Below are 27,307 nucleotides of genomic sequence, written 5' to 3'. Positions count from 1 at the left end.
ACATAATATATGCTTTCTGATTGGTCAGATCGCCTGTCAATCAAGCTCTTTGCGAACGGTCAATTCTTGCATGTTTTCATGACAAAACATGGTTTAGGGACCGAATCAAGTCGTTAGGTGACAGAGTTGTTGTCGGCTCGTGTAGTGTGTAACCCCTGGTTGCGGATTATTTACATAGTCACGTAGTGTGAACACCACAACGACTAAAAGACAGACAATCAAGTCATGTAGTCTGAACAGCACAGCGATCTGCCGACGTGTAAAGTCCTGTAGTGTGAACTTGGCTTAAGACCTCAATTGATAGTTTTCACGTGACGTCATAGGAACGCCCACCTGGCGGGCAAAACGAAGCTTTGCTCCACTGACCGCCAGCTATTTTTACGCAGATTGCATCAAGTAATAATTTAGTAAAATGCAGATATTAAAAGGAGAGATTCAGTGGACACCTTATTGATTATGTACATTTTGTACAGGCAAGAAGATGAAGTCAGATTATAAACGCAATGTGCAAAGTTTCACATTAAATGACTTCCCGTAGAAAACCATTAGAAGGAAAACACTGAACCGTTAAGCGGATTGCGTTCATGTTCCCGGCCTCATCTGCTTGCCTGTGTAAACTGTGCATCATTAATGTGGTGATTACTGAATTTGATCTTTTAATATTACTTTTTAAAATATATTAAGGCACTTTTAATTGTTTTTACAACGTTTTGTCGCACTGTTTATGATTGAAATATTGCCGTGGGTGCTTAATATGGATTGCAAATGGCCAAAACTTGCACTTTGCAAACTTGCAAAATTGACACGCTTGTGCAGCAGTTCTATGGATGTTTTGCCCTCCAAGTCTTCGAGTCGGTCACGTGACTGAAAACTATCAATGTATATCGTCAGGAGCCACAGGTACTAATTTTGTGTACCTTGATATGTTTTAAACTTTTTTTAATTTTTAAGAGTGTAGGAGTCTAAATTCTCACAAAATCCTAGTGTAGCCAATTTTGCCAAAGAGTTTGACCAGGAAGTTGTTTCAAATAACAGGAAGTTGTTTTCTATATGAACTGTCACTTAAATGCATCTAGCCTATATGCCTCTTAGACCACAGCCTATTGACCTCCATGGTTGGACACCAGTGTACATTTTGCGGTTTTAGGGTAGTTTGCATACTCCCTCATTTATAGTAACTCATTTGAGAGCTGAAATATAGACTTCCTCCAAGCTTTCCCCGAATCCCTCCCATCTCTGAGTCTATTGTTCTCCTTCAGCTTTCCGCCGAGGCTGCTGGAGATTTCTGACAGAACTTCTTACAGCCTGAAGTGCTTGCTGGTTTTCAGCTCACTATGACTCATCCTCTGTCTCTGACATGTTTCTCTCTGCACTTTGAGCCACAAACTCAGCCGATATCATTTGTTACACCCGCTCTGAGAAGTGCTTCTGGTTACTCAGCATGTGAAGGAAGGAAAGCTAACCGACACTGAGTGCCAGGGTATTGTTTTGAGCCTCTCTCGGGTTGTGTAAGTGATCAGCAGATATTTAGGTTGCAGTGTGAGAACAGATACAGGAACTAAGAGTGTTGTGAATGAGCACTAATCTAAAGTCTTTGTAGGAGATGAGGTGAAAAACAACTGATCTGGGATCATCATTCATATTCCTGGGAATTGTTTTTTAGGGCCCAAGCCAGTAAGGCGCAGGGCCCTATTGTTCTTCTAAGGATTATTATTTTTTTTTTATTTTTTTTTTATTTTTTTTTTTTTTATTTCAATCATCCGGGCACTTTTGGGGGCCTTAACGTGCCCGAAAACTCTCGAAAATTGGCACGCACATTGGAACCTGCGGCCATTAGGACGCCGCTGAGGCTGGGACCCGGGCGTGGCACAGGGGCTCTACGGCGCCCCCTGGAAAATTGTCAGAAAACTTGATGTATAGCTCACACATACTTGCACGTATTCATATGAAACTCGGTACACATATAGAACTCATTGAGCTGAACAACTTCCGCACAGCATGTCTTAGGCTCCGCCCAACAGGAAGTCGGCTATTCAGGGCTGTTTAAAAAGCGCATGCTCTGGAATTTGATATACTCCTCTGAGGATTTCCATACGATTGCCACCAAACTCGGTGAACATGATCTCAAGACATTGGGGACGCTAAATTGCGAAGATATTTTTGATATGTCGAACGGTTTGCCCGTGGCGAGGCGATGAAGTTATGGCGAAAAATGAGACCCAGGAAATGCCTAATAACGTCCACATACATTGTATGATGTAGATCAAACTTCAGTGATTTGTTCGTTGTATGATGCCGATCGGATAGATGTGACTATTATGACTGAAAGTTATAGCGCCACCAACTGGCTGCAGGAAGTGTGTCGTTTTCAAAATGATTTGAATTCAGCATCTTCTTTTACCTCGATTTGCTTCAAACTTCACCAGAATAATGTCAAAACACGGCCGATGTAAAACTGTGAAGGGAATATTGATATCTAAAATTATGTTGCCATGGCAACGTGTCAAAGTTGAAAATTCGTTTCTGGTGATTTTGAGGCAGATAACATGTTTAGAATGTCATGAAACTCAACACACATATCCATTTTAATGATAGTTAGACACTGGAAAAACCTCATAAACGGGCGTGGAAGAGGCACTCTATAGCGCCACCTTTTGTCAAAAATGGGGGGGTTAGTTTTAGCTACAGACACCAAACTCGGTACATAAATTGTTCTTATTAATCCGGACAACTTTCTAATTTACAGTCATTAGCTACGACCAACAGGACGTCGGCTATATTTATTTTAATGTGGGTTTTTTTTTAAAACGGGCTGTAAACAAATGCATACTCCTCAAAGCAGAAACACGTAAATCACACCAAACATTTTTTCTCATGATGCCAAAATACTGAAGATGCTAAATTGCGGACGGATTTAGGATATCTTGAACGATGATTTAATGGCAATTTATTAAAGTTACAGTAAAAAATAGATTTTTTTTTTTTTTTATCTTTTAAGAGCAGCTTCCAAACACTTCATAAAAAATTACATACACAGAACAATACAGTCTGACGATATGTGATTAATTTCATGAATTTACAATACACTATGCAGAGGAGAAAATTTAAAAACTATCAGACAGTTGTTACAATGCTTCTATGAGTGAGAGTTCCCTGTCAGCCTGCAGCTGAGTGAGGGGTGGGGGTGGGGTGGGGTGTGAGTGACTGTGTGGATTGAGGAGCTGGGTGAGAGAGAGAAAGAGAGAGAGGGTCTGTTTTTTTTAAATCTTTAAAAAATGCTTATAAAGCATTAAAGGTTTTCATAACACTTTATAATTAAGTCTCATTTGTTAACAGTAGGGAATGCATTAATTAACATGAACTAACAATGAAAAATATAATTTTTTACAGCATGTTAATTCTTCATTGATAGTATGAACTTACAATGAACTAACAATGAACAAAATATTTTTAATGTTAGAAAAATAGTCATGTTCAAAAGAGAAACTTTAAAATTTAATAATATATTAACACATTTTGGAATTAATATTGATCAACATTAAATGGAATATAATTATTAATGATTATATATATATAATGATAGCTACAGACACCAAACTTGGTACATAAATTGTTCACATTAAGCCGGACAACTTTCTAATTTACAGACATTAGCTACGACCAACAGGAAGTCGGCTTTTTTTTTTTTATGTGTTTTTTTTTTTCAAAACGGGCTGTAAACAAATTCATACTCCTCCAAGCAGAAACCACAAATTCACACCAAACACAGAACAAGACAGTCTGAGGATATGTGATTAATTCCATGAATTTACAGTACACTATGGCGAGAAGAAAATTTTAAAACTTATCAGAGATATCCTGTCACTGTGCTTCTAATGTGTGCGGTGGGTGACTGGGTGGGTGACTGACTGTGTGAGTTCAGTGAGTGTGGAGGGGGAGAGAGAGAGAGAGAGAGAGAGAGGGTCTGTTTAAACATCTCAATAAAATCCTTAAAAAATGCTTAAAGCATTAAAGGTTTTGATAACACTTTATAATTGAGTCTCATTTGTTAACAGTAGGGAATGCATTAATTAACATGAACTAACAATGAAAAATATATTTTTTACAGCATGTTAATTCTTCATTGATAGTATGAATTTACAATGAACTAACAATGAACAAAATATTTTTTAATATTAGAAAAATAGTCATGTTCAAAAGATAAAACTTTAAAATTTAATATATTAACACATTTTGGAATTGATTTTAAACATTAAAACATTGATTTCAACATTAAATGGTATATATTTATTAATGATGTAAATTAACAACAGTTAAATAATGTTGTTTTTTAACATTGGTTAATTCACAAATAACATTAAATATTAACAATATATTTTTTACTTTATTCATTTGTGTTAGAAAAAATTATTCATTTTAGTTAATGGAAAAATAAATCATTAAAAAATGCTTATAAATCATTAAAACCTTTGGTAACTATAATAATTTCTCATTTGTTAGCATTAGTAAATGCATTAACTAACATCAACTACCAATGAAAAATATATTTTCATAGAATTTAAAGTTTTATATGTTGTTCTGTGTGTGTGTGTTTCACAGAGTTGATGGTTTGGATTAACCCTTTAATTGCCGTATCCCTTAAAACCAAACTGCCAGAGGGTTACTGTGATGTTTGTGCTCGCTGGGCACCGTTTTATCGATGCCACCGGGGTGGCGTATGCTGACGGCTTGGGCCCGTCATCGCTGCTCGCAGCTATATTTTTTTTTGTTATTCTTGGGAGCATTGACATGCTGTAAACTGAGAACGGATGCCAGGTGGTGGGAGACAACCAAATCTTCCCTCAAGGAGCACATAGATCATAAGCTTTGTGGTTTCCTCCTCTACACACAAAGTTCTTGGCAATATGATCCAAGATAATGTGTGTCATCAATTATGCAGTGTTCCTAATATGCAATGTTCCTGGAAAAAGGGATGCCTTCAAAACAGTTCTTGTTGCATTTATGTAACGTGGTATTTGAGTTGTGTAACAGAGACTTCCTTTCCACTTAGATTTGATTGAACTGCTCTGTCTATTCAGTTTCGGTTTTAAAGTAGATTGATCAGGGGCGTTTAAATTTACAGATATACAACACTTATGTAAGTCCATGAGTTCATAGACACACTTTTGTTGGAAAAGCATGGCTTGTGATACAAAACATTAATATTCAAATATTTTATTCATAAAATGCTTTTTAAGGTATTTAAAGAAGATCTCATAACTATCATTGTCAAGTCATTTTGCAAATTCATCTAAATCAAACCTCACCGATGTTAGACAACTATAGATAAAATAATCTAGGCGACAAATCAGCAGATTTTGCAATAACAGTGTAGAATACAATACAGAAACTAAATGTTTATGAGGCATGAAAATGGATGAATGCTAACATTTCAGCGGCAGCTCAGAAATGACCTGGAAGGACAAGTGTGAGTCCTGTCAATCCACCTTTTTCTTGCGAAAAAAATGGGCACAGCCATTTGTAAATTCTATGGGTCTAGCTTCCGGTCTCATCCGCGTCTAGCTATTTTTAGCTGTACAAAACAGTTCGTTTTTCTGCTTGATATTGAAAATTGGTGTGTTTTACCAGATTATTTTAATGTATTATATTAATTATGAACACACTGATTTGTAGCACAGACAGTTTTACCGTTTACTCTTCTCGTTATTCACCTATAGCGGCTAATGAACTGTCAGTCTCACCCATAGGCTTACTTCCGTGTTGAAGAAAAAGGTGGATAGAGACACGTCATAATCTGAAAACCACGCCCACACTGGGGGGGGGGGGCAATCTAATGCTCTCCATTGACTTTGTATTGCGGGAAGCTGCCTCCTTGTCATTTCTGAAAACAGAACAATGCCTAAAATATGCTGTGTGACAAGGTGTACAGCAATCAAGCTAAAAAAAACTAGAACAACATTTTTATAAACTGTCGACCCCCCCAAAAAAACAAGCATTTAAGGACATAAAAGTAGAGCGCAATGCGTCTTACTCCGAGAACTATGCCCACTGGAGGGAAACGTAATCGGCGACAAGAAGCTTTCATTATTTTTAACCATGTCAAAGGATTATTTCACCACCCTATGTGAACCTGAGAGGAGGAGATATATTGCGGATCTAAATTTTATTGGTTTTTGTCAGTGCCCCTTTTCCTTACCTTCCTTTTGTTGGAGAAATGATCCAAAATGAATGGCCCAAGGTGAAATATTGCACCTTGCGCTCTACTTTTGTGTCCTTAAACACTCGTTTTTTGGGTGTCGACAGCTTGTTGTTCTAGGTTTTTTAGCTTGTTTGCTCTACACCTTGTCACACAGCAGCTTTTAGGCATTGTTATATTTTTTGTTATAAATCGGAAATTACAAGGAGTCAGCTTCCCGCAATACAAAGTCAATGGAAAGCATTGGATTATCCCCCCCACATAATAATTAATTGTTCTGTGCTCAATGTATTGGCACTGTGATCAAATATATTACATAATATGCTGTGTATAGTTTGCTAAACCTTACACCATGGCTACACCGCATTGTGCCGTGTTGGAAAAACTTGAGCCTGTCTACACTGGATACGACAAAGTGACTAGTTTAAATACATTTGTCCACAGAAATAGCTCAGGCACCAAGTCAAAAAACTTGCTCATGTCATATTTATTCATGTCGGGTTTATTATTTGGTTTTATTGGGTTCTGTTCCATCCATTTAGTTTTTTTTGTGTTTGCTTGAACTCAATTGCGTCTTTGCCGGAATCATAGATATGTAGGCTAAAAGGTCACCTGATTAGTTGGGAGACTAGTGAAAAAGATTTGCTAGCAATAAACAGCAGTTTATTGTTTTATACTTTGTACTGGATAGTTTATTGATTGTACATTTGAATCGTAAAATTAATTTGTAGTGGTCATAAATGCAGCGGGTAACCTAGAGAAGGTAAATCCAGCCAAAATGAACTATATCTAGTTACCTATTATACACCAATAACCAAATATGTTGACGACAGTGCTGTTGACGTGTCTTGCATGCTTATCTATGTGTCCAACCCTCCACCTCATACTCTTACATTCCTACCTGTGCATGAATAAAGTAGTTCACTTCCCCATTGTTCACGCAGCAGGTAGACATGGCGACTCAAGTTGCAGTTCGTTTTGTGGACAACAATGTAAGTTTGCTTTATTTTCTTTATGATGAAGCCTTGTTCATCATTTTTGGCCGAAAGGTTATCTGGCGAAGATGTGTAATTCAATTAATTAATTATATATTTATTTGTTTATGATTATTATATATTTTTATGAATGTCTTACATTTTATAAGGAAAAAAGTTTTACCATTCTCACTTGGCTAATTTACAGATTGCAGCTCAGTATTTGGATGAGTTTAGAGAAGTGAAATAAAGAAAAGCAGTTTTGTGCACAAGGTCTTTTTTTCACTCGGACTTGAGGAGGCATTTCCCTTTTCTCTCTATCCTTCAGTGTGCAAACCTGAGTGAGTAAAGAAAAATAGTTGTTTGCCAGCACTGGTCTTTTTTAGTCAGTTTGTCAGCACGAACCTGCGTGTGTGTGGGTGTGGATGTGGTGAACTGCGAGTGCATGTTCCACAGCATTTTGAGGTAATGTAAAGCGAAACGGCGTCCATGGGCTTTTGAGGTTTTCCTCTTTGAACGGATGCTCTCGCTGCTTTACGATCAACAGCCACTGATTTCTCTGGCCCTGATACGCTGGTGACATGCACCTTTCACTTCCTTGACATTGCTGATGTTTGTCTGTTTTGTTGATAAGATCGGGTTGCAAGTGAAGATTTTCTTAAATCATGAACTAAATCCATACAGAGGCAATATTTAACACTGCAGATCTTGATTTGTGCTATTTACTTCTGTTTTGAACGATCGTTGAGATACTTTCACTTTTGAAGTTCGTTTTTCTTTTGAGCTGTTGATGAGGAAGGAACAAGGAAAAAATATCTCGACAAACTGAACGGACCAGTTATGTTTGTCTTCTTCGTATCAAAGGAGTTCTTAGTTCTCTCTCTGTTTCCTGCAGGTCAACATGGCCCAGTGGAATCAGTTACAGCAGTTGGAGACGCGGTATCTGGAGCAGCTGTATCACCTGTACAGTGACAGCTTCCCTATGGAGCTGCGGCAGTTCTTGGCCCCCTGGATCGAGAGCCAGGACTGGTGAGTTGCCAACAACAGGATATGACATAAGTGATAAAGAACTCAGCTCTCTGGAGGTCTGTGACTTCTCTGAACAGCAAGATATAATGTTTGTTTGATTTCTTTTGCATATAACCAAGAGGAAATAGATGTAGTGGCAGGTCTTTCCTTTTGTATTGTGACGTATGTTTATATATAAGTGCTGGGTAAAAAAACAACAATTTCTCTTTTCATTTATTCTTATTTTTACAATATTGATTCTTAAATCCCAAGAATCGATAAGTCTAGCCTGTTCTCAGTTAGTGAATGGAACATTATAGCACAACTCCCATCCAATAAATATGAATAAACATCCAAAGGTATGGTAAATGAATGAGTACAACTTACCAAAATCTGTATCTTGTCTCATGTAATCACTAAATATAACAGCTTGTAAACAATATGTCATGTAACGTCATATTTACCTCAGAAAAAAACATATTCGGTGACCATAAGTGTTTGGTCATATAAGTGTTTGTATATAAATCAGTTAATTTTAACCTTCAATATTATAGTAATGTAGTACCAACTGACTCTCATTTATATTTTACAGCATTAGTTGAGAATTAGTTTTTTTTATTGAGAAAATTTGGCATATAATCGATATTGAATTGAAATTAAATCGAATCGAAAGCTTGTGAGTCAGAATCGAATTGAATCATGAAATTTCTGTCAAAACCCAGTCCTTATTTATATATATATATATATATATATATATATATATATATATATATATATAAAAAATAAATAAGACTTTTATGAGTCTAATTTTTAAGTAATAAATTATTAAATAAATAAACAATACCAGTTGCTTCTCACTGAATCATTTGAAAGACTTTCTGACACCAAGAGAAGTGAAGATATTAATCACTTGATCACGTGGAGTTGTTTTTCAGCAGCTTGTTATCATGCTCATAAGCTCTAACCACTCCTAGATATCATGTTTGCACTGCACTTCCTTATTCTTAGAATGATTTTTAATGATCATCTTTAGAGTCATCTTTAGTGATGTCACTCCTCTGCCGGTAAAGCGCTCCTGGAAAGTCTGCTGTGAACAATAACATGAACAAGTGCCTTCTTTCCCTCTGAATTTTCTCATAGCAACAGTGTGAATGGCTGCTTTATGATTCTGTTGTGAGTATGAAATGTCACTCTGAAATGACTCATGTCCGGTTTCATCTCCTCATGTCCGATTTCTGTCTCACAGTATGCATCTTTAAATTGAAAGTAAAGAAAATTAAGCTGGGTAATCTTGATGGTCAACTAGTGAAATCTCCCATAGGGAGCAGCACCACACTTAGAGAGCCATTGTGCTGCAGCATATTAAGGGTTTGTAATGTAACCTTTGAAGGGGAGAAATATCTATTTAATGTATGTTTTTATAATATGATTTGATATATCATTTAATTGCATTTTTATCTTAATTTAGTACATTAATAATGTTGTCTTTTTCCCCTTTTTTAACATTTAGAGTTTTGATACTTTGTTGTACAATTTCAGTGCAGCATTTAGCTTTGAAAGCCTAAAGTCATCGTCCTTCACATTGCCCTCACATACACTCAGTTTGCTCATTATTGTGCTTAAAGTAAACATGAGACGATACAAATAACCCGTGGGATGTTTGGTTTGTTTCATGCTGACAGTGTCATAGAACTTTCTGAATGGATTGTTTGCTTGAGTGCTCAGAGGAACATAATCATCAGTAGTATAATGAAGCCTGTTATTTACTGATAAAAACACATTATTGCTTTAGGTCAAAGACTAGTGGTGATAGTTAAACCATTCAAACACAATTCTTTGTTTCTGCAGATACACACGGTCTTCACTCATCGTTTGATCTCATTACACTTATCAAAAAGGTTATTTAGTGAAGCATGATATATGCAGGCAGTAGAATTGTCAACCAGCACATTTTAATGACTTTCTTGTTTACACCACAGTAGATATTAAGCCTGTTTTATGTTATTTACATTTAAGAGGAGTGGATTGTGAAGCTGTTTGCACTGATGCCAACCCTGCTTATTTTCTATGAATCTTACCTTTTTTAGTTTGTTCCAAATAAAAAGAAAATAATTAATTAAATGAAGTACTAATTATTTAACAAATATGTATTTCCACTTGGTTATTTAATAACGCAACATAAACCCAGTAACTTAATATCAAATTATTCATACTGTGATCTAACATTTTGCTCATACTGCTTACCCTAGACACTTAATTATTTTTATATGATGACATTTTCATGTGCTATTGTTGACACTGGAAAATGTGCTAATGTGTGTCAGTTGGCAAACGTTAAAGGGACTGAATCAGCAGTTAGACACTTAAAACTATCTTTATAATTTACAATGACGTCTTTTCTGCAAAAGTATTGCTGCTTTGGTGGTAGGATATTTTCCTGGTCTTTTTGAATACCGTGTTAATGCGTAATGGATAATGGTGATGAGTGTTTCTGCGCTGATGGCTGCCTTCTGAATGAGCTCAGCGGTTTGGAATTTGTGCTGAGTAACAGCAGAAAAACTGAGATCATGTGACTGATGACAGCAAACTGCAGTGATATATACCTACGCTTCCAAAATACACACTAATTTGTCAGTTTTTGCAGTTTAACTTTTTTTTAGCATTTAGACAAAGGCAGAAGTCTTTGACAAAAGCTTTGGTTTTGTTGCAGATAAAGACACGTCTGATTGTCAAATGCATGTATGGAATGGAGGAAGCTGCTCATTACCATAACATGAGCCTGTTTGCTTGTGTCTGTCACAGGGCGTATGCGGCCAACAAGGAGTCTCACGCCACACTTGTGTTCCATAACCTCCTGGGGGAGATTGATCAGCAGTACAGCCGCTTCCTGCAGGAGAACAATGTCTTGTACCAACACAACCTGCGGCGCATCAAACAGCACCTGCAGAGCAAGTATCTGGAGAAGCCCATGGAGATCGCCCGCATCGTGGCCCGCTGCCTGTGGGAAGAGCAGCGTCTGCTGCAGACTGCCACCACTGCACAGCAGGTAGACGCACACAAACACACACACACACACATACATATACATGCACAACTACACTCCTGAATAGGCACATTTAAACACATACAGATGCATGATGTATTTGCTTGTGGGTTATATATTTTTCTGAATAAATTTTAAGAGAGAAAATAACTTTAACTATTTTTGTTAAACGTTCCATCTGGGTTTCTTTTACAAATAAATTCACAATTAAATTATGCACAGTATACATATATTTTTACTCACCAAATGTTTGGAAATGGATTCAACTTTGTAAGGACATTCAGATTTCTGTTTCTCCAATTTCTTTCACATCTCTAGGATGGCCAGGTTGCCCATCCCACTGGCACTGTGGTGACGGAAAAACAGCAGATACTGGAACACAACCTGCAGGATATTAGGAAGAGAGTACAGGTTGGTACATAAAATCACATTTTAATTGACCAACCTTGATTAATTTTGTTCACAATTACAGTTACACATGCGTGGCTTTATTCTCTCCCCAAAAGTTGCTGTTTTGAACACGGAAATATTTTCTTTAATATCATGTATCTTGCAAAGGGTTTTTCAAGCTTGTGATACTACAGACCTATCAGTACACTATTAGAGTACTGATAGATTCGTAAACCAGAGGAGATGCAACTAGGGCTGTCAACAGAATAAAAGAGTTTGTTATTAATCTACTGATTTCCAACCAGTTCTTATACAAGCTGTGATTTAAAAAAAAAAAAAAAGTAATAAATTTAATATTTATTAAGCCTTTGTTTTTTTGGGGGGTTTTTTAGAATTGTTTCCCTTTTTTTCTTCATTTTTCTCTGAAATATTCCCCCTTGCATCCTCTTACCACCCCAGTTTGAAAGCCCCGTTTTTAACATTGCCCTTGAACACACAATGAGGGTTTCATATTTTACCCCTTATGGGGTACAAACTCTCACTCATCCAGCTGCCTTACTCTTTCCGTACAGGATATGGAGCAGAAGATGAAGATGTTGGAAAATCTACAAGATGATTTTGACTTCAACTACAAAACTCTTAAAAGTGCTGGAGGTATGATGAGTATACGTTGCTGTCATTTTTTTTCTCTCTCAAATTGCCTCGATCACTGATAAAATCTCATCAAATCTGTTATGATTCAGAGTTGTCCCAGGACCTGAATGGAAACAGCCAGGCAACAGCCACCAGGCAGAAGATGTCTCAGCTGGAGCAGATGCTGAGCGCTCTTGATCAGCTGAGGAGGGTGAGATACACAATCAAGTCACAAAATACAGTGTTGACTTCTAGGGTTTTGAAAATACCGCAAAAGTTCAACATATTGGTCAAAAAGTTCAATATATTTTTTTTTTCTGTTTTGCAGCAAATAGTGACTGAGATGGCAGGGCTGCTGTCTGCAATGGACTTTGTGCAAAAGAATCTGACAGATGAAGAACTGGCCGACTGGAAGAGGAGACAGCAGATCGCCTGCATTGGAGGACCACCGAACATCTGCCTGGACCGCTTGGAGACATGGTACACAGTCCGTTCACAACCAAACCTGCTATTAAATCACACCTTTTTGTGGATTGGTTCATTTTTTTTTTTTTTTTTTATCGCTGTCTTTCAGGATCACCTCTTTGGCTGAGTCACAGTTACAGATAAGACAGCAGATCAAGAAACTGGAGGAACTTCAACAGAAGGTCTCCTACAAAGGAGATCCAATTATTCAACACCGCCCAGCTCTGGAGGAGAAGATCGTAGACCTGTTCCGCAACCTTATGAAGAGGTTTGAAATCACTCACTCGTGTGTAAACTATATAATGCAATGAAACGGGATCATTGATGTTTGCTTGTGTCATTGCAGTGCATTTGTTGTTGAGAGGCAGCCTTGTATGCCCATGCACCCTGACCGTCCACTTGTCATCAAAACAGGAGTTCAGTTCACCACCAAAGTCAGGTGGGTACACGCAGATGTGCGTCATAAGGGAAAGACGTCTAGACACAAATTGTAAATGTTTCCACCTCCTCTCTCTCAGGTTACTTGTGAAATTCCCAGAGTTGAATTACCAGCTGAAAATAAAAGTGTGTATTGACAAGTAAGTCCCACTTCCTGCCTGTGACATCAGAGTGAAATGACTTTGACATGCCAATTTTTAAATATTTTTCTCCTATGTTCTGCAGGGAGTCAGGTGACGTGGCAGCCATTCGAGGGTGAGTTTTGAGGTTAAAACGACGAGTTAAATTTTCATATGGTTATTTGTTGTTATAGGCTGATTTATAAAATAAACATTTCCGCAATTTTTGTAGAAGTTACATTTTTTTATCATTAAATTATATTGCACAGTTTGCACAAGAAGTCTCCTCCTTGCTAGTTCCTGTTAAAGTTTTTGCATTAGAGAGTCCTCTGTTTCTTTTCATTCAGTTCACGAAAGTTCAACATCCTTGGCACCAACACCAAGGTGATGAACATGGAGGAATCCAACAATGGCAGCCTGTCAGCAGAATTCAAACATCTGGTAAGCTCAGGCATTACACCAATTGTTTTTTGTTTTTCGGAGCGCAGAACCGTATGTTTTTTGAATTTGTGAGTTGTGTGGGACACTTTTGGCCCTCGGAAGCAATATTAAACTCCCTTAAAACACACTTTTTAAATTTGTATTTATTTGTGTACTAACAATGTCCAGTATTGAATATATTAATCTCAAGCATGTTCTTTAGTGTTATATTTTTCTTCGTAAACAAGTACAAGTAAAGTTTTATTAGAGGCAAAAAATGATGGTTGACTGAGGCAGTTATCATTTGTGTAAAAACAAAGGTTACACTTTATTTTAAGGTGTCCTTGTTAGTGTAATTATAATACGGTGTAATATTAATTGACTACATGTACTCACTATATATTAGGGTTAGGACCAGGGTTTAGTTTAGGGTTACTTGCATGTAATTATGCAAAATCAATTATTAACTGTAAGTACATGTAATACGTGTAACAAGCTAACTTAAAATTAATTTTACCCCCCCCCCCCCCCCCCCCCCAAAAAAAAACCCCAATCACCTAGTAGATTTAGTTCACTTCTTGTTAAGCTCCTTGTGGTTTAAAACTGCAAATTAAAAACATCTAAGCATAAAAGGTGTTTAAATACTTCAAAAATATTAAAGATGCATTTAAAAAACATTTCTGTTTTCATAAGAATCTACCACTGGGACATAAAGTGCCTGTAGTTGAAGAATCACATTTACATTTTTACAGTAAATTACTTATATTGCTTACTATATTTTTATTAATAAAAAAAACAGTTAATTGAATCTGCCCTCCGAGCTTCAAGAAGACTAGATCAGCTGTTGGCTGAATATTGCTTGAATTAGTCCTGACTTGTTCTTCTGTCTTTCAGACTCTTCGAGAGCAGAGATGTGGTAATGGAGGCCGAACCAACAGTGACGTAAGTTTTTGTATAATTAGCATTATGCCACAGTTTTTTAATTTGATTCAGGGTTGATTCCTTTGCCCTCTGAACTACAGGCGTCTCTGATCGTCACTGAAGAACTACACCTGATCACGTTTGAGACAGAGGTCTACCACCAAGGACTAAAGATCGACCTTGAGGTGAAAAACCACATCCATAAACAACACTCACTGGATGCTTAAACGATTAGTTCATTTAAAAATGACGCTTTCATGTTTATCAGTATTTTATAATAAAATAAAATGTCAGACGTGTCTTATCATGACTGTTGGATTGTTTATCAAATCAAAGATGATAAGAATATTAAACTCTTGAGTACAAATTAAGTCCATCACACTGCTGCTGTTGATTGATTCAGCGTACTGAAAGCCAATAAGGTCATTGTGGTAGGCTGTCGTCATGGTACCAGCAGTGGGAGGATATGAATATGTAACCAGGCAGCGTGTCCTTGGGTGATCTGCCACTTATTAAGCCCCTAAATGCACACAGTGCTGCCTACATGCCTATTATGTGCTGATAAGAGAACATGCAAAATCATTCCTTTCCTGTGGATGGACACAACAGGGCCACATAAAATACCAACACACACAGCAGGTTAATTAAACGAGATAATTAAGCCATCCGGCTCGGTTTGCTTGAATAATTCAGCCTCAGGCTTCTATTTGCGTTAATCAGATTTCCAACTGATCAAGCTGTACAAAAATAGCAGGATTTGTTATTCTAGATTATATATAAATGTATTTTATCTCTGTGCAGACACATTCTCTCCCAGTGGTGGTCATCTCTAATATCTGTCAAATGCCAAACGCATGGGCGTCCATCCTGTGGTACAACATGCTGACCAACCATCCCAAGGTTTGAAATGAATTCACAGCGAGCCGTACTTACTGTTATCACAAGAGCTTGTAGAAGTTACTAAGAATTCTTCCTCTCTGTCTTGACAGAATGTGAATTTCTTCACCAAACCTCCAGTAGGAACGTGGGATCAGGTGGCTGAGGTGCTCAGCTGGCAGTTTTCATCCACAACCAAGAGAGGACTTACCATTGAGCAGCTCACCACACTTGCAGAGAAACTTCTGGGTATGAGTGTTATAATATTCAGTGGAGTTCAAAAAGTATTGAATATCTAGTTGTTGTTTTTTTCCCATTTAAACCTATGAATAAACAAATAAATAAGTTGGAGGACGCTGACAAAAAAGAGAAACAAAATGAAGAAATATTTAAACCGTTCTCAATTTTTATGCTGATTTACTGATTTGTAATATAAAAAATATGAAAATAATTGGAAAATACAAGCATTTTAGTTCTGTTCAGTAGTTTTACTATCTACATCTCTTGCATTTTTTTTATACACTACCGTTAAAGGTTTTGGTCAGCAAGATTTGACGTAAAACGGTTATATTGTGAAATATTATTACAATTTAAAATAGTTGTTTTCTATTTGAATATATTTTGAAATGTTGTTTACATACAGAATTACCAAATTTTGGCATAAGATATATTAACTTTCTACAATATATAAATCTATTGTAAAAACTTAATTTCCTGTAAAGCAGCTTTGCAACGATTTGTATTGTAAAAAGCGCTATACAAATAAACATGAATTGAATTGAAGGTGAAGCTGAATTTTCAGCGTCATTACTCCAGCCTTCACTGTCACATGATCTTTCAATCCTTCCATTATGATGCTTAATGTTTTGGTGGCAACATACATTTTCATTTTGGATGAAAGAGTGATTGGTTCAAAAAAAGTTTTGGGCGAAAGTATCCCTAAACAAAGCTTTCACAGCTGAGGCTTATGCATTACTTTTAGCTCTAGAACAAATAGAAAAGGAACAACAACATTTTTTAATTTGCACCGATTTTTTGTTCTGCCTACAAGCACTTAAGTCTTTGAAAACTTAACATCCTACAATTACTAGCATTCTAGAAAAAGTTGACTCTTTAAAGAAACAAGATTTTAACAATTTTTGTTGGATACCTGGCCATATGGGATTGGTCTACAATGAACAGACAGATAAAGTGGCTAAAGAAGCTGTTCAGTTGGAAATAACAATGTAATATTCCAGTATCTGATGTAAAAGCTATATTGAATCTGTACATTAATAATAAATGGCGAATGGAATTAATGCATAAGCAACAAACTATATAAGGTGAATCCAGTAGTAAATGAATAGTAATTACTGTTTTAAAATAGATATGTCTAGGTTGTATACACAAGATGTCAAACTGGACATTCAAGACTCACTCGTTCATATTTATTGAAAGGGGAAGAGAAACCAGTTTAACTTGTGTAAGAATCTTTTGAGTGTAAAACATTTTAACAGAATGTCTGATTTTTTATTTTTACTCAGAAAATACAGACATTTTTAAAAGGTCTCTCATTGAAAGAGTTTTAGAATTTATTTGATTAAATTGAAAGATTCTATATGTTTTTTGTTTTGTTTTTTTTAATCAGTACTATTGTTGTTACTTTTATGTATTTTATTGTATAGTGAAAAGTGATTGCTTCTTAAGAAAATGTTATATTATTGTAAATGATGTATTGAAATGATAGTGTTAATGTTGCCATTAATCTGTTTAATTGTGCATTTCTGTCTATGTGTAGGTCCTTGTGTAAACTACTCTGGTTGCCAGATCACATGGGCCAAGTTCTGCAAAGTATGTTTCTATAACAAACATTTGTTCCCTGTTCTGTGTTAAATTTAGAGCAGATCAGACCAGCTGATGCCGTTTCTATCCTAAACGTACTTGATTTTGTGTTGCAGGAAAACATGGCAGGAAAAGGTTTCTCGTTCTGGGTGTGGCTAGACAACATTATCGACCTAGTGAAGAAATATATTTTGGCTCTATGGAATGAAGGGTGAGAACTCCTGCTGCACTCTGCTGTGTGCATTCATGCAGTATTCATAGTTCATTACATCAATCACTGCTTCGGTGGACAAATCAAGCTTTTGTGTGTGTGTGTGTGTGCCAGGTATATTATGGGCTTCATCAGTAAAGAAAGAGAGAGGGCAATCCTGAGCCCAAAGCCTCCTGGGACATTCCTGCTGCGCTTCAGTGAAAGCAGCAAAGAGGGAGGCATTACCTTCACCTGGGTCGAGAAGGACATCAGTGGTGAATGCATTTCCATGTACACTACATTGTGTGTGTTGGCATAAGACTTCTCAAAATGATCAGTACATTGGTACCAATGTAAACGAATGTCTCAATATTTTATACTTTATAAATGATTTTATTTTTCTTGTAATGTCAAAATTGATATTGGCAACCATGACATTTCTCTGGCTTTGTCTCGACTACTGACCGTAGTTGGAATATGTGAAGCATTTGTGCTACTGTATGTATGTGCAGGTAAGACCCAGATCCAGTCGGTTGAACCGTACACTAAGCAGCAGCTCAACAGCATGTCTTTCGCTGAGATCATCATGGGCTACAAGATCATGGATGCCACCAACATCCTCGTCTCGCCGCTGGTCTACCTCTACCCCGAAATCCCCAAGGAGGAGGCGTTTGGCAAGTACTGCCGTCCCGAGGCCCAGCCTGACACTGAATTCCCTGATCCTGGATGTGGTGAGTGTGTTAACAGGAATATAATTCATTCCAGCTTGGAATAACAGCACATCTGTCTGTTACTTAGCAAAGCTTGTCTCGTTCTCATTTAGTTTTTGGAAAAGACTATTTTAGTACGGGCACTGAATGGGTGTGGCTTACCAGAAACTTTCAGCTTCTGAGGAAATGGTCTTAAAAATAAGATTAGAGCGAGAAAGCAAAAGCATGACTTGAATCTTTGGTAAGGCATGTTACAGTTTTGGGGTCAATAAGATTTTTTTGAAATATTAATGCTTTTATTCAGCAAGGACACATTAAATTGATCAAAAGTAACAGTAAAGAATCTTACTTTGTTGCAAAAACTTTAACAACACAACTGTCTTCAACGTTGATAACATTGATCAATTTCAAATTTTAAAATTAAACTACAGTTCAAATGTTTATGGTCAGTAAAGCTGATAGTGCAGACATTTTCATTGTTCCAAAAAATTAAAATAAAAGCACTTATTTCTATTCATCAAAGAAGCCTGAAAAAAAAAATAGATAATGGTTTTCACTAAAATATTAAGCAACACAACTGTTTTAAACATTGATAATGCTATAAAATGTTTCTTAAGAATGATTTCTGAAGGATCATGTCACTTCAGAAGACTTGGAATGTATCACAAGCGTTACATTAACTACTTTACGACTTAAGTTTATTTATGTATTGAAAAAAAGAAAATCATACAGGTTTGAATGTTCATTTTTGTGTGAACTGTTATTTTAAGAAAAGAAAGGGACACTGAAAACCTGAAAAAATGTAATTCTCCTTGTTTAAGAAGTCATTTGTTCTTCTTTCAGTAATTCAGCCTTACCTGAAGACCAAGTTCATCTGTGTCACCCCGTGAGTAGTATTTCTTTCTTCTTTAGTATGTGTGTGAATGATTGACCTTGCTGGAGTCTCTGTTTTCTCTCTCTGTCCTCTTGTAAACTTTGAAATCTCTGGTGACTCTTTAGGCAGGAGCACATGCAAAGTACTCCTCTCAGTTGTCTGTTCAACATGGATCAGGGATGTAGCTACTACTGAATCCACCAAGGACCCTTCACAGCATCCTTTAAACCACAATCTTGCACAAGAAGAGAGAGAGAGAGAAACCATGTTTTTATGTTTGTTTTTTTAAGACAAGTCTTACACATGACAAAACAGCTAATTAAGTAGGAGGCTCAGGATTTTTACGTTTACATGTATAAGCACACATGACTTGTGGGTAACTGTTGTATAAACACTTTGCAGCCATGTGATTTTCAGTTAATTAAATGAAATATTTAAATCAAATTTTAAAAATCTAAATTGTAATATAAAAAAAAATCCGCTTAAAAGTAAAAATGTAGTTTACCTTAATATGTTCCTGAACAATATTTTGCACAATTCATGCTTTTCAGTCCACATTATTCCAAAAAATGTATTTTTTAAAGTCTTGTTAATCTTTGTCGTAGACATTCCAAATACAACTTGATCTGCTTCTAAAACCCACACCAAATGGGTTTCGAATGTTTATGTTGACTTTAAAAATGAGACAGTCAGTTTTACATTGTGATACTATATCGTGTTAATTGACATATATAATAAACTGTAACACATCAATCTGTACATGCCAATTACTGTACGTTAGGTAACAAGCCTGGCTACACACAAACATTTGGATGGAATAAAAGCTGCTTCAAACTCAGTCCTGCTTGAATCACGAATGCTTTCTGTGTTTGTAGAGGGCTTGGATTTACTAGAGGTCATGTATGTCAGTGTGTGTGTGTGTGTGTGTGTGTGTTAGGCAGGCTATAAACTGACCTCTCTTCATAGGTGTCCTTCGGTCTTCATGGACTTCCCGGACAGTGAGCTGCTTGGGAACGGCTTCCCTGGGTAGGCACTAGGGAGCTGCTTTATGTGTGTGAATGAGACATGAACTCTTCTGGTCAAACACACTCCTGTAGGTGTCTGCTAACATAGATTATTCTTTTTAACATCTCTAGAGCTTGACCAAGGGTTTCTGTTTACTCACTTCATCCCTTCATAACAAGAGGTCTGGATGTCACTGTAACATCTGTAAAAATTAAAAGGCTAGAAGTGTTGCTTCATAAGTCTGTGTTGGTGAACTAGTTCCTCTATAGACAAGGGAATATTTTTTTGCCGTTTCTACTTCATTTCTAAGATGACAAGCTAACTTTTCTGTATCAGTATGCAAAACATTTTCACACTTGGGAAAGAAAGTGGTCACCTTCTCTCTCCTATTCATTTCTTTTCCACATCTTCCAGTGCCCCCCCCCCCCCCCCCCCCCCCCCCCCGAATCATTGGAGTGTTTTGTTGTAATAATTTGAGTGTTTATGTGGTATAAAGGGTTTGCTTCCTCTGTATTTTAAACTGAAACTCATGTCACTCATGTGACCAATATGGGGTGAGAAAGCATTGTCTACAGGAACTTTCAATGCATCACACATATACTGAATATAGTTATTCATTTCCAACTAATATGAAAGCATTAAGTAGTATAAATATTATCATCTGTTAGAAATGAAAATTATATAATGCTATTTACAAGTTATATATACATAGATAATTAGTGGCTGTTTTTGTCAATAAAACAATATTATTAACAGTAACACTGGTAACAACAATACAATGGTTTTAGTGGTAATATTAACAGAGAGGCTGTTGATAGACGTTGAGATGTTGTCTCCAGGTCATTCTGGGTGTTTCTTAACCTGGATGTGGCAAGATGAGTGAGAGATGACGAGAAAGCCAATCAATCACCACACTTCACTATATGGAGCACTGTTTATACACACATCACACTTTTTTAAATCAGTGAGATATTAGCCGTGGCTCTGTTGCCACAAAAAAAAAAGTTTTATCATATTAGCCATTAATGATTTATGTTTTGCTTGCAAAAAGTTTCAGAATACACTGCTACTTCTGAATGGTTGTCTGTTATTGGAAAAAGATGCCTTTTGCAAATGGTGTAGTTTGACATCTACCAAGTTGGATTAACTGGACCACGCTAACCAAACTTCAGCATCAGCAAGAATATTTTCTGCACTCTTTTGTGCTCACTATTCAGACTTTATTCACATTTTGTTGTTCGGACAAGGGATTCAACTGTAACCTTTACACTTGTAGAATGGATCTGTACTGGTATTATTTCCCCAGATGGTTTGCAGCTGTTTAACCAAATTTATATTTTGTGAGACTCTGGGTTAAAGAACCAGCCAAAATTAACAATTGTAGTTTAAAAATCGAAGCGATTCTTTCCCCATGTGGTAATATAGCACCATATCATCTAGCTTTTGCTTGAGATTCTGGAAGGTAGTCGGGTCTTTTGGTGATCCAGGATGGAAAACAAGTTCTTGGCTTAAAGTTTTATTGGCAGTCTTATCAAAGTGCTCTTTCATCTTGGACAGTGAGTTCTCCAGATTGGTCCTGGCAATGATATTGGCATGAGAAAGTGTTTCAGGAAAAACACTTACAATGACTGTTATGGCTAGAACTGATTCTTGCTTTGCAAAACTGTACTGTAACGCTTCCTAACAACTCATACCATTTCCTCATACTGCAAACATAAACGGAATGTAACTCTTTTCAATATAATATGTGCCCAATATGGCTTTTAAGAGTGATAATATTGTTCTTGGGCATCCTGCAACTTGATGTGCAACTCATCCCTCTACTGTTTTGATTTACTCTAAACAAACCAAAATTAGAGCACACCATTTTGTTTTAGTATCGCCTTAGTTTGAGATCTTGTGGAATCACCTCTAAATAAACCTAGATAAATAAATGCACACATCAAGCTATGGAATCTTTCAAATCAACAAAGCCTGGTTTCATTTACCAGCAACCTGACATACTAGACATGATCAGCAACTTGTAAATGCCTTTGAGTAATCTGAAAATACTTCAGTTTGATACATTTCTAATATCATTTGATTAGTTTGACGTGTCATTCGTGAGCACGTAACTTACCCACAAGTATCTGGAACTCTTGCCTTTTCCATTGCCGCAAGATCAAACATCTAGACCGCTGCTGGTGTTTTTAGTACAGACAGAACTAGGCTTGATCGAGACTTCAGGTTTTCTGAAGTTATGTTTGTTCTAGCATCCTACACTTGTCTCAATACGAGCAAGAATTAGTGTAGAAATACTGTTTACCAAATCAAATGTCACATACGAGTGGTTTGGAGTGTTAATAAACTTTGACTCCTGGTAAATCTGTAAATCTGGTAAATTTCAAGGACTTTTTCATTAACTGTTCCCATCTGGTGGAATGACCTGCCCAACTCGATCCGAGCAGCCGAATCCTTACCCATCTTCAAGAAACGGCTAAAAACTCATCTGTTCCATCTTTACTTGACCCTCTAACTCTAGCACTATCTATTCTAATTGTATTTTATCTATGTCTTTTTATTAAAAAATAACAATAATAATAATAATTATCTGTACTGCGTTAGGCTAACCAAGACTTGTAATAGCACTTGCACGTTGTTGCTCTTTTGTTGGTTTTGATTGCTTCTTATGTCCTCATTTGTAAGTCGCTTTGGATAAAAGCGTCTGCTAAATGACTAAATAAATAAATAAATAAATAAATAAATCATTCCCCAGGGTAAAACTAACGTGCAGCCAAGCAGAAAGTCATGGACTGGGTCAGATATAAGTGCATGTCAGCATGTTTCTCTGTTAATGCCATTCAAAAGTAGCAAACAACATATAAATGTAATTTTATTATAGTAGTTTATCCATGTTGTAATATAGATTGATCAATCACAGCGCAGGAAAATGTCAGTTATGTATTAATTAGGGCCGGGACTCGATTAAAAAAAATTATCTAATTAATTAGAGGCTTTGTAATTAATCGAAATTAATCGCATTTTAATCGCATATAAATATTTGACCTGAGAACAGTGAGAAGTAAGTTTTTTCATATGGATTTTTACATTTCCCATCCACAGGGCCAACCAAAGCGGTCTCATCAGCTTCTTTGTCCATGTTCACTGTGGTTTGTTTTTGTCTGAACGCTAGTTGGTGCTCCAGTATAATCGGTCTGCCGAAACTCATCCAGTGAGAAACGTTCCGCGGTGCAAAAATAAGTGCAATTAAAATGCGTTAAAAAAAATTTACCGCGTTATTTTTGTGTAATTAATTAATCTAAATTAACACGTTAAAGTCACGGCCCTAGTATTAATATACATTTTCAGTGCACTGTGTTGAATCTGCTGTTGTCTAACACATGACTGAGGATAGTTCACCCCAGAATGAAACTTCTGACATAATTTACTCCCATCATGATGGTGCCAAAAGCCTTATGGGCAGCACACAGACATATGCTCAGTTGCGCTTTGGGTGTCCCGAGTTCGAATCCCGCCTCGTGGACCTTTCCCAATCCCACCCCCCCTCTCTCTCCCACTCACTTCCTGTCAGATCTCCACTGTCCTATCTAGAAAACTGCAAAAAAAAATGGCACAAAATAATAATTTACTCCCCTCATGTGGTTCCAAACCTCTGACGACATTGGAGCCGTTTGACTTACCTAAATGTGGACAATATCTTTTATGTCCCACAGTAGAAAGAAAGTCTTACAGTTCTAACAGGGTGAGTAAACGATGACAGTTTCATTTTTAGGTGAACTATCCATTTAAGTTCCCAAGTGATGCTCATGTGTATGACTTTGAGTGTGGGGATGTGCGAGTCGTGTGGTTATTAGAGTGAAGGTTAACTCATTACATTGAGAATTAACTCTAAACTTACTAAATCTTAGCGGTTGTATGTACTGGAAGTAATGATTGTTTGATCATTTGTAGCTTGTGTCCTGTCTGATGTGTGCCTTCTTTCTTTTGCAGGACTAACTCTGGCAACACAAGCGATTTGTTCCCAATGTCCCCTCGCACACTTGACTCTCTCATGCACAATGAAGCTGCCGAGGCCAACCCAGGACCTCTGGGTAAGTCAAAACAGCATTCTCAATATCCATTGCAGACATTTTTGGGTCTCCTAATCCTGTGATTCCATTTTCCCTCCAGAATCTCTCACTCTGGACATGGAGTTGAGCTCTGATCATCCCTCACCAATGAGAGAAGGGTTTGCAGCCTCGACAGTCTCCGATATGGACACCTGCCGAAATGCTTAGTTTTCCAACATTTTAGTGGTTTTTTTTTTGTTTTGTTTTTTAAAATTTCCATTGAATAATTATGTACATAACGCTCCAAGCCATTTTTTTGTTTGTTTCTTCTCTGTTTTTACGGTCATAGCCAAAAGTTAGCAAAATTTTAACCTTTCATCTTTGTATCAATACGCAATTTAGCTCATTCAGCGGTTAAGATGTTATTATTTGCTTTTTTTTATATAGGAATGTGAGACCTTCAAGACAGGTTTTTAGCTTTTTTGACCTTTGTCATTGAAAGTGTGAATATTAAGGCTCTTTAACATGTTTAATTGCAGACATTTAGCCATGACTGTATGGTAGCCATATGATTATTTTTTTTTTTAGTAATAGAAATAGCCTTTGACATGTATTTCAATGAATGTCCACTGGTGTTAGCAAACATAAAACATATTTTGAGCTGTTAGCATAGCATAGGGCCAGTGAATTCTTTGTTCTTTATGTTGATCTTTGGAAATGAGTGAGAAGGGGTGTAAACGTCACGGTAGTATTGATGGAATGGATTGGTATAGAAGTTATCATTTATGGTGAGTTCATAAGTTGTAAAGCAAGTCTGTGCATGCAGGTCTATAACGTCCCTTTTAGCTTCTGGTTTACATGAATTTACTGTATCTTAATGTTGATGAAAAATATTTTACTCTTTTATTGGATGTCTTTGGGAAGTGAATGAAAGATAAATATACATTACGCAGATGAGTAAATGTGATATTTCCAGCATATTATTGTCTCCAATATGATGTTTAATGCGCTAACTTGGATAGCAAGAAAAATCTTCCACAGAGCCAGCAGGACTATTATTGCAACATAATTAGATGGTGAATTTGAGACGCAGACACACATACATGCACATATATACAAATACGCACACATATTTATAATTTCATTCTTTAATTCACTGATCTGTTGTGTTGTCATGTAAGGTAGTGCTTCAAACGGAAATATGATGGAAAATGATGTTTCTTCATTGTTTAACTGCTTTTTAAACGTCTGTCAGTCTAAGTTTGTTTCCCACTCTGTGTATCTGTCCTTCCACTCTGTTTATGGTGTGTATACTCTTATATATACACTGCACTATGTATATTCACTTTATTGTACAATGAATTCTTGATGAGAAACTGTTTGTGTCCTTGATGCATTTCTTCAGTTATCTGGGATGTGTATAAAAAAAACATTTGGAGGTTAGTAAGATTTTTTTTTTTTTAATTGACTTTTAGTCAGCAAAGATGCATTAAATTGATTTAAAGCATCAGTAAAAATATATATATTTCAAATAAATAATGTTTGCATTCAACAAAGAATCATGAAAAAAAAAATAGTCTACAAAAATATTAAGGAGCACAGCTGTTTTCAACTTTGATAATACTTCCTAAGCATCAAATGCGCATATATGATTTCTGAAGGGTCATGTGACACTGAAAACTGGAGTAATGATGCTGAAAATTCAGCTTTTGTCATCACAGGAATAAAATAAAACAATAAAATAGAGAAAAAGCCATTTTATATTCTAATAGTATTTCACAGTATTTCTGTTTGGGTTTTTTTTTACTGTATTTTTGATCTTATAAATGCAGCCCTGAGTATTTTGAAAAACAAAAAAAATCTTACCAACCCTAAACTTTTGAATGTTGCTGTTCTGTGTTCAGACTGTATACGTTCAAAAAGCACCACTTCTGACCACACATTTCAATGTGAAAAAAAGAGACAGAGCCAGAACTACATAGACTACAGTTAGAGAAATCAGGACTGGCATTTACATGGTCTTCCTGTAATAAACGGCCCTGAAAAGTTGCTCTTTGGGGCCATTTTATCACCCAGAGGAACAAAATTAAGCGATTATGTTTCAGTGGATATTTAAAGGTCATTCTTCTTAAATGAATCTCATCTGCCTTCACGCAAATGGTAATTACTGAGTGTTTATCTCTCTCCGTCTACCTGTCATTACCCCAGCCATTCTGCTCTAAAGGTTAAAAAGATATAGAGACACTGCATTGGACATTGCGCATTGACCTTTCGTCAAGGTTCTTTGATTAGACGTCCAGCTGTTTGTTAGGTTTGCAGTAACAACGTTTATACGTTCAAATGTTTGCACTCAGGAGGACTGAGAATAAATCAGTTTAACTCTATTATGTTTATGTAAATTGGAAGGGAATCAGGATTTTATTTGTGTTTTGTTAGCTTTCTTTCACCCCCAAATCCATAATACAGCATTATAGTAGTTGTAGTTCAAGTATATTTTATTCCTGGCAAGCCCTCTGTGAAGCTGCACTGATTCTGACATTTAATACATGAGTCCCTTCATATTTCTGCATTGTGGTATTAATGAATATATAGTTATTGCATCAACATAATATTTGAAAGGAAAGAGGATGTGAATGAAAGCAGGATTATGGATAGAGGACTCTTATTTTATCCGAAAGTTAAAAAACACCTTAATGATAGATTTGTTTATTACAAACATGCAGCTTTTTACTTTATAAGACATTAATTGATGGACTGGAGTCGTGTGGATTATTGTAATGTTTTTATCAGCTGTTTGGACTCTCGTTCTGGCGGCACCCATTCGCTGCATAGGATCCATTGGTGAGCAAGTGATGTAATGCAAAATTTCTCCAAATCTGTTCTGATGAAACAAACTCTACATCTCGGATGGCCTGAGAGTGAGTAAACATTCACTTTTTGGATGAACTATTCCTTTAATATCAAGAGAGATCTGCGGCATAAAAAAACAGATACGTGTATAAATATACCTTGCGTTAATATAGCTACACATCTAGATAAACATAAGGGACACAAACACATCCACTTATCGTCAATGAAAACTAAATTATGCCCTCTGATTCTACAAATCCCCCCTCAGCTGTGTCTCTCGGAGAGAGAGAATATGCTATATCAGCGTTCCTCAAATCTTTCCCTG

The 27,307-nt window shown here is 36.5% G+C and overlaps 1 protein-coding gene across 6 annotated transcripts in view; it reads left to right on the top strand.

Moving 5' to 3' along the window:
• stat3 (signal transducer and activator of transcription 3 (acute-phase response factor)) overlaps positions 1-25,898 on the top strand; it is a 35,961-nt gene extending 10,063 nt beyond the window's left edge. Inside the window, exons 1-24 of one of the 6 annotated variants that reach the window (XM_079415215.1) lie at positions 7,106-7,188; positions 8,066-8,199; positions 10,981-11,224; positions 11,540-11,632; positions 12,184-12,265; positions 12,355-12,455; positions 12,573-12,724; positions 12,819-12,977; positions 13,056-13,148; positions 13,228-13,287; positions 13,373-13,402; positions 13,614-13,707; positions 14,581-14,628; positions 14,709-14,792; positions 15,409-15,507; positions 15,597-15,732; positions 17,261-17,313; positions 17,421-17,515; positions 17,630-17,769; positions 18,007-18,225; positions 19,048-19,090; positions 20,045-20,104; positions 24,074-24,174; positions 24,254-25,854. In XM_079415215.1, coding sequence (XP_079271341.1) covers positions 7,150-7,188; positions 8,066-8,199; positions 10,981-11,224; positions 11,540-11,632; positions 12,184-12,265; positions 12,355-12,455; positions 12,573-12,724; positions 12,819-12,977; positions 13,056-13,148; positions 13,228-13,287; positions 13,373-13,402; positions 13,614-13,707; positions 14,581-14,628; positions 14,709-14,792; positions 15,409-15,507; positions 15,597-15,732; positions 17,261-17,313; positions 17,421-17,515; positions 17,630-17,769; positions 18,007-18,225; positions 19,048-19,090; positions 20,045-20,104; positions 24,074-24,174; positions 24,254-24,360 — 2,466 coding nt within the window. In that variant the 5' untranslated portion in view covers positions 7,106-7,149 and the 3' untranslated portion in view covers positions 24,361-25,854. Of the gene's footprint in view, positions 1-7,089; positions 7,189-8,065; positions 8,200-10,980; positions 11,225-11,539; positions 11,633-12,183; positions 12,266-12,354; positions 12,456-12,572; positions 12,725-12,818; positions 12,978-13,055; positions 13,149-13,227; positions 13,288-13,372; positions 13,403-13,613; positions 13,708-14,580; positions 14,629-14,708; positions 14,793-15,408; positions 15,508-15,596; positions 15,733-17,260; positions 17,314-17,420; positions 17,516-17,629; positions 17,770-18,006; positions 18,226-19,047; positions 19,091-19,203; positions 19,926-20,044; positions 20,105-24,073; positions 24,175-24,253 lie in introns of those variants that run through there. The other 5 variants (XM_079415216.1, XM_079415217.1, XM_079415218.1 and 2 more) reach the window with 5 other exon arrangements.
• Positions 25,899-27,307: the final 1,409 nt, after the last annotated feature.

Source organism: Barbus barbus (assembly GCF_936440315.1).
Source record: "Barbus barbus genome assembly, chromosome: 4".
In the NCBI taxonomy this organism is placed as follows: domain Eukaryota; kingdom Metazoa; phylum Chordata; class Actinopteri; order Cypriniformes; family Cyprinidae; genus Barbus; species Barbus barbus.
This window is presented reverse-complemented; position numbering and strand designations above follow the sequence as displayed.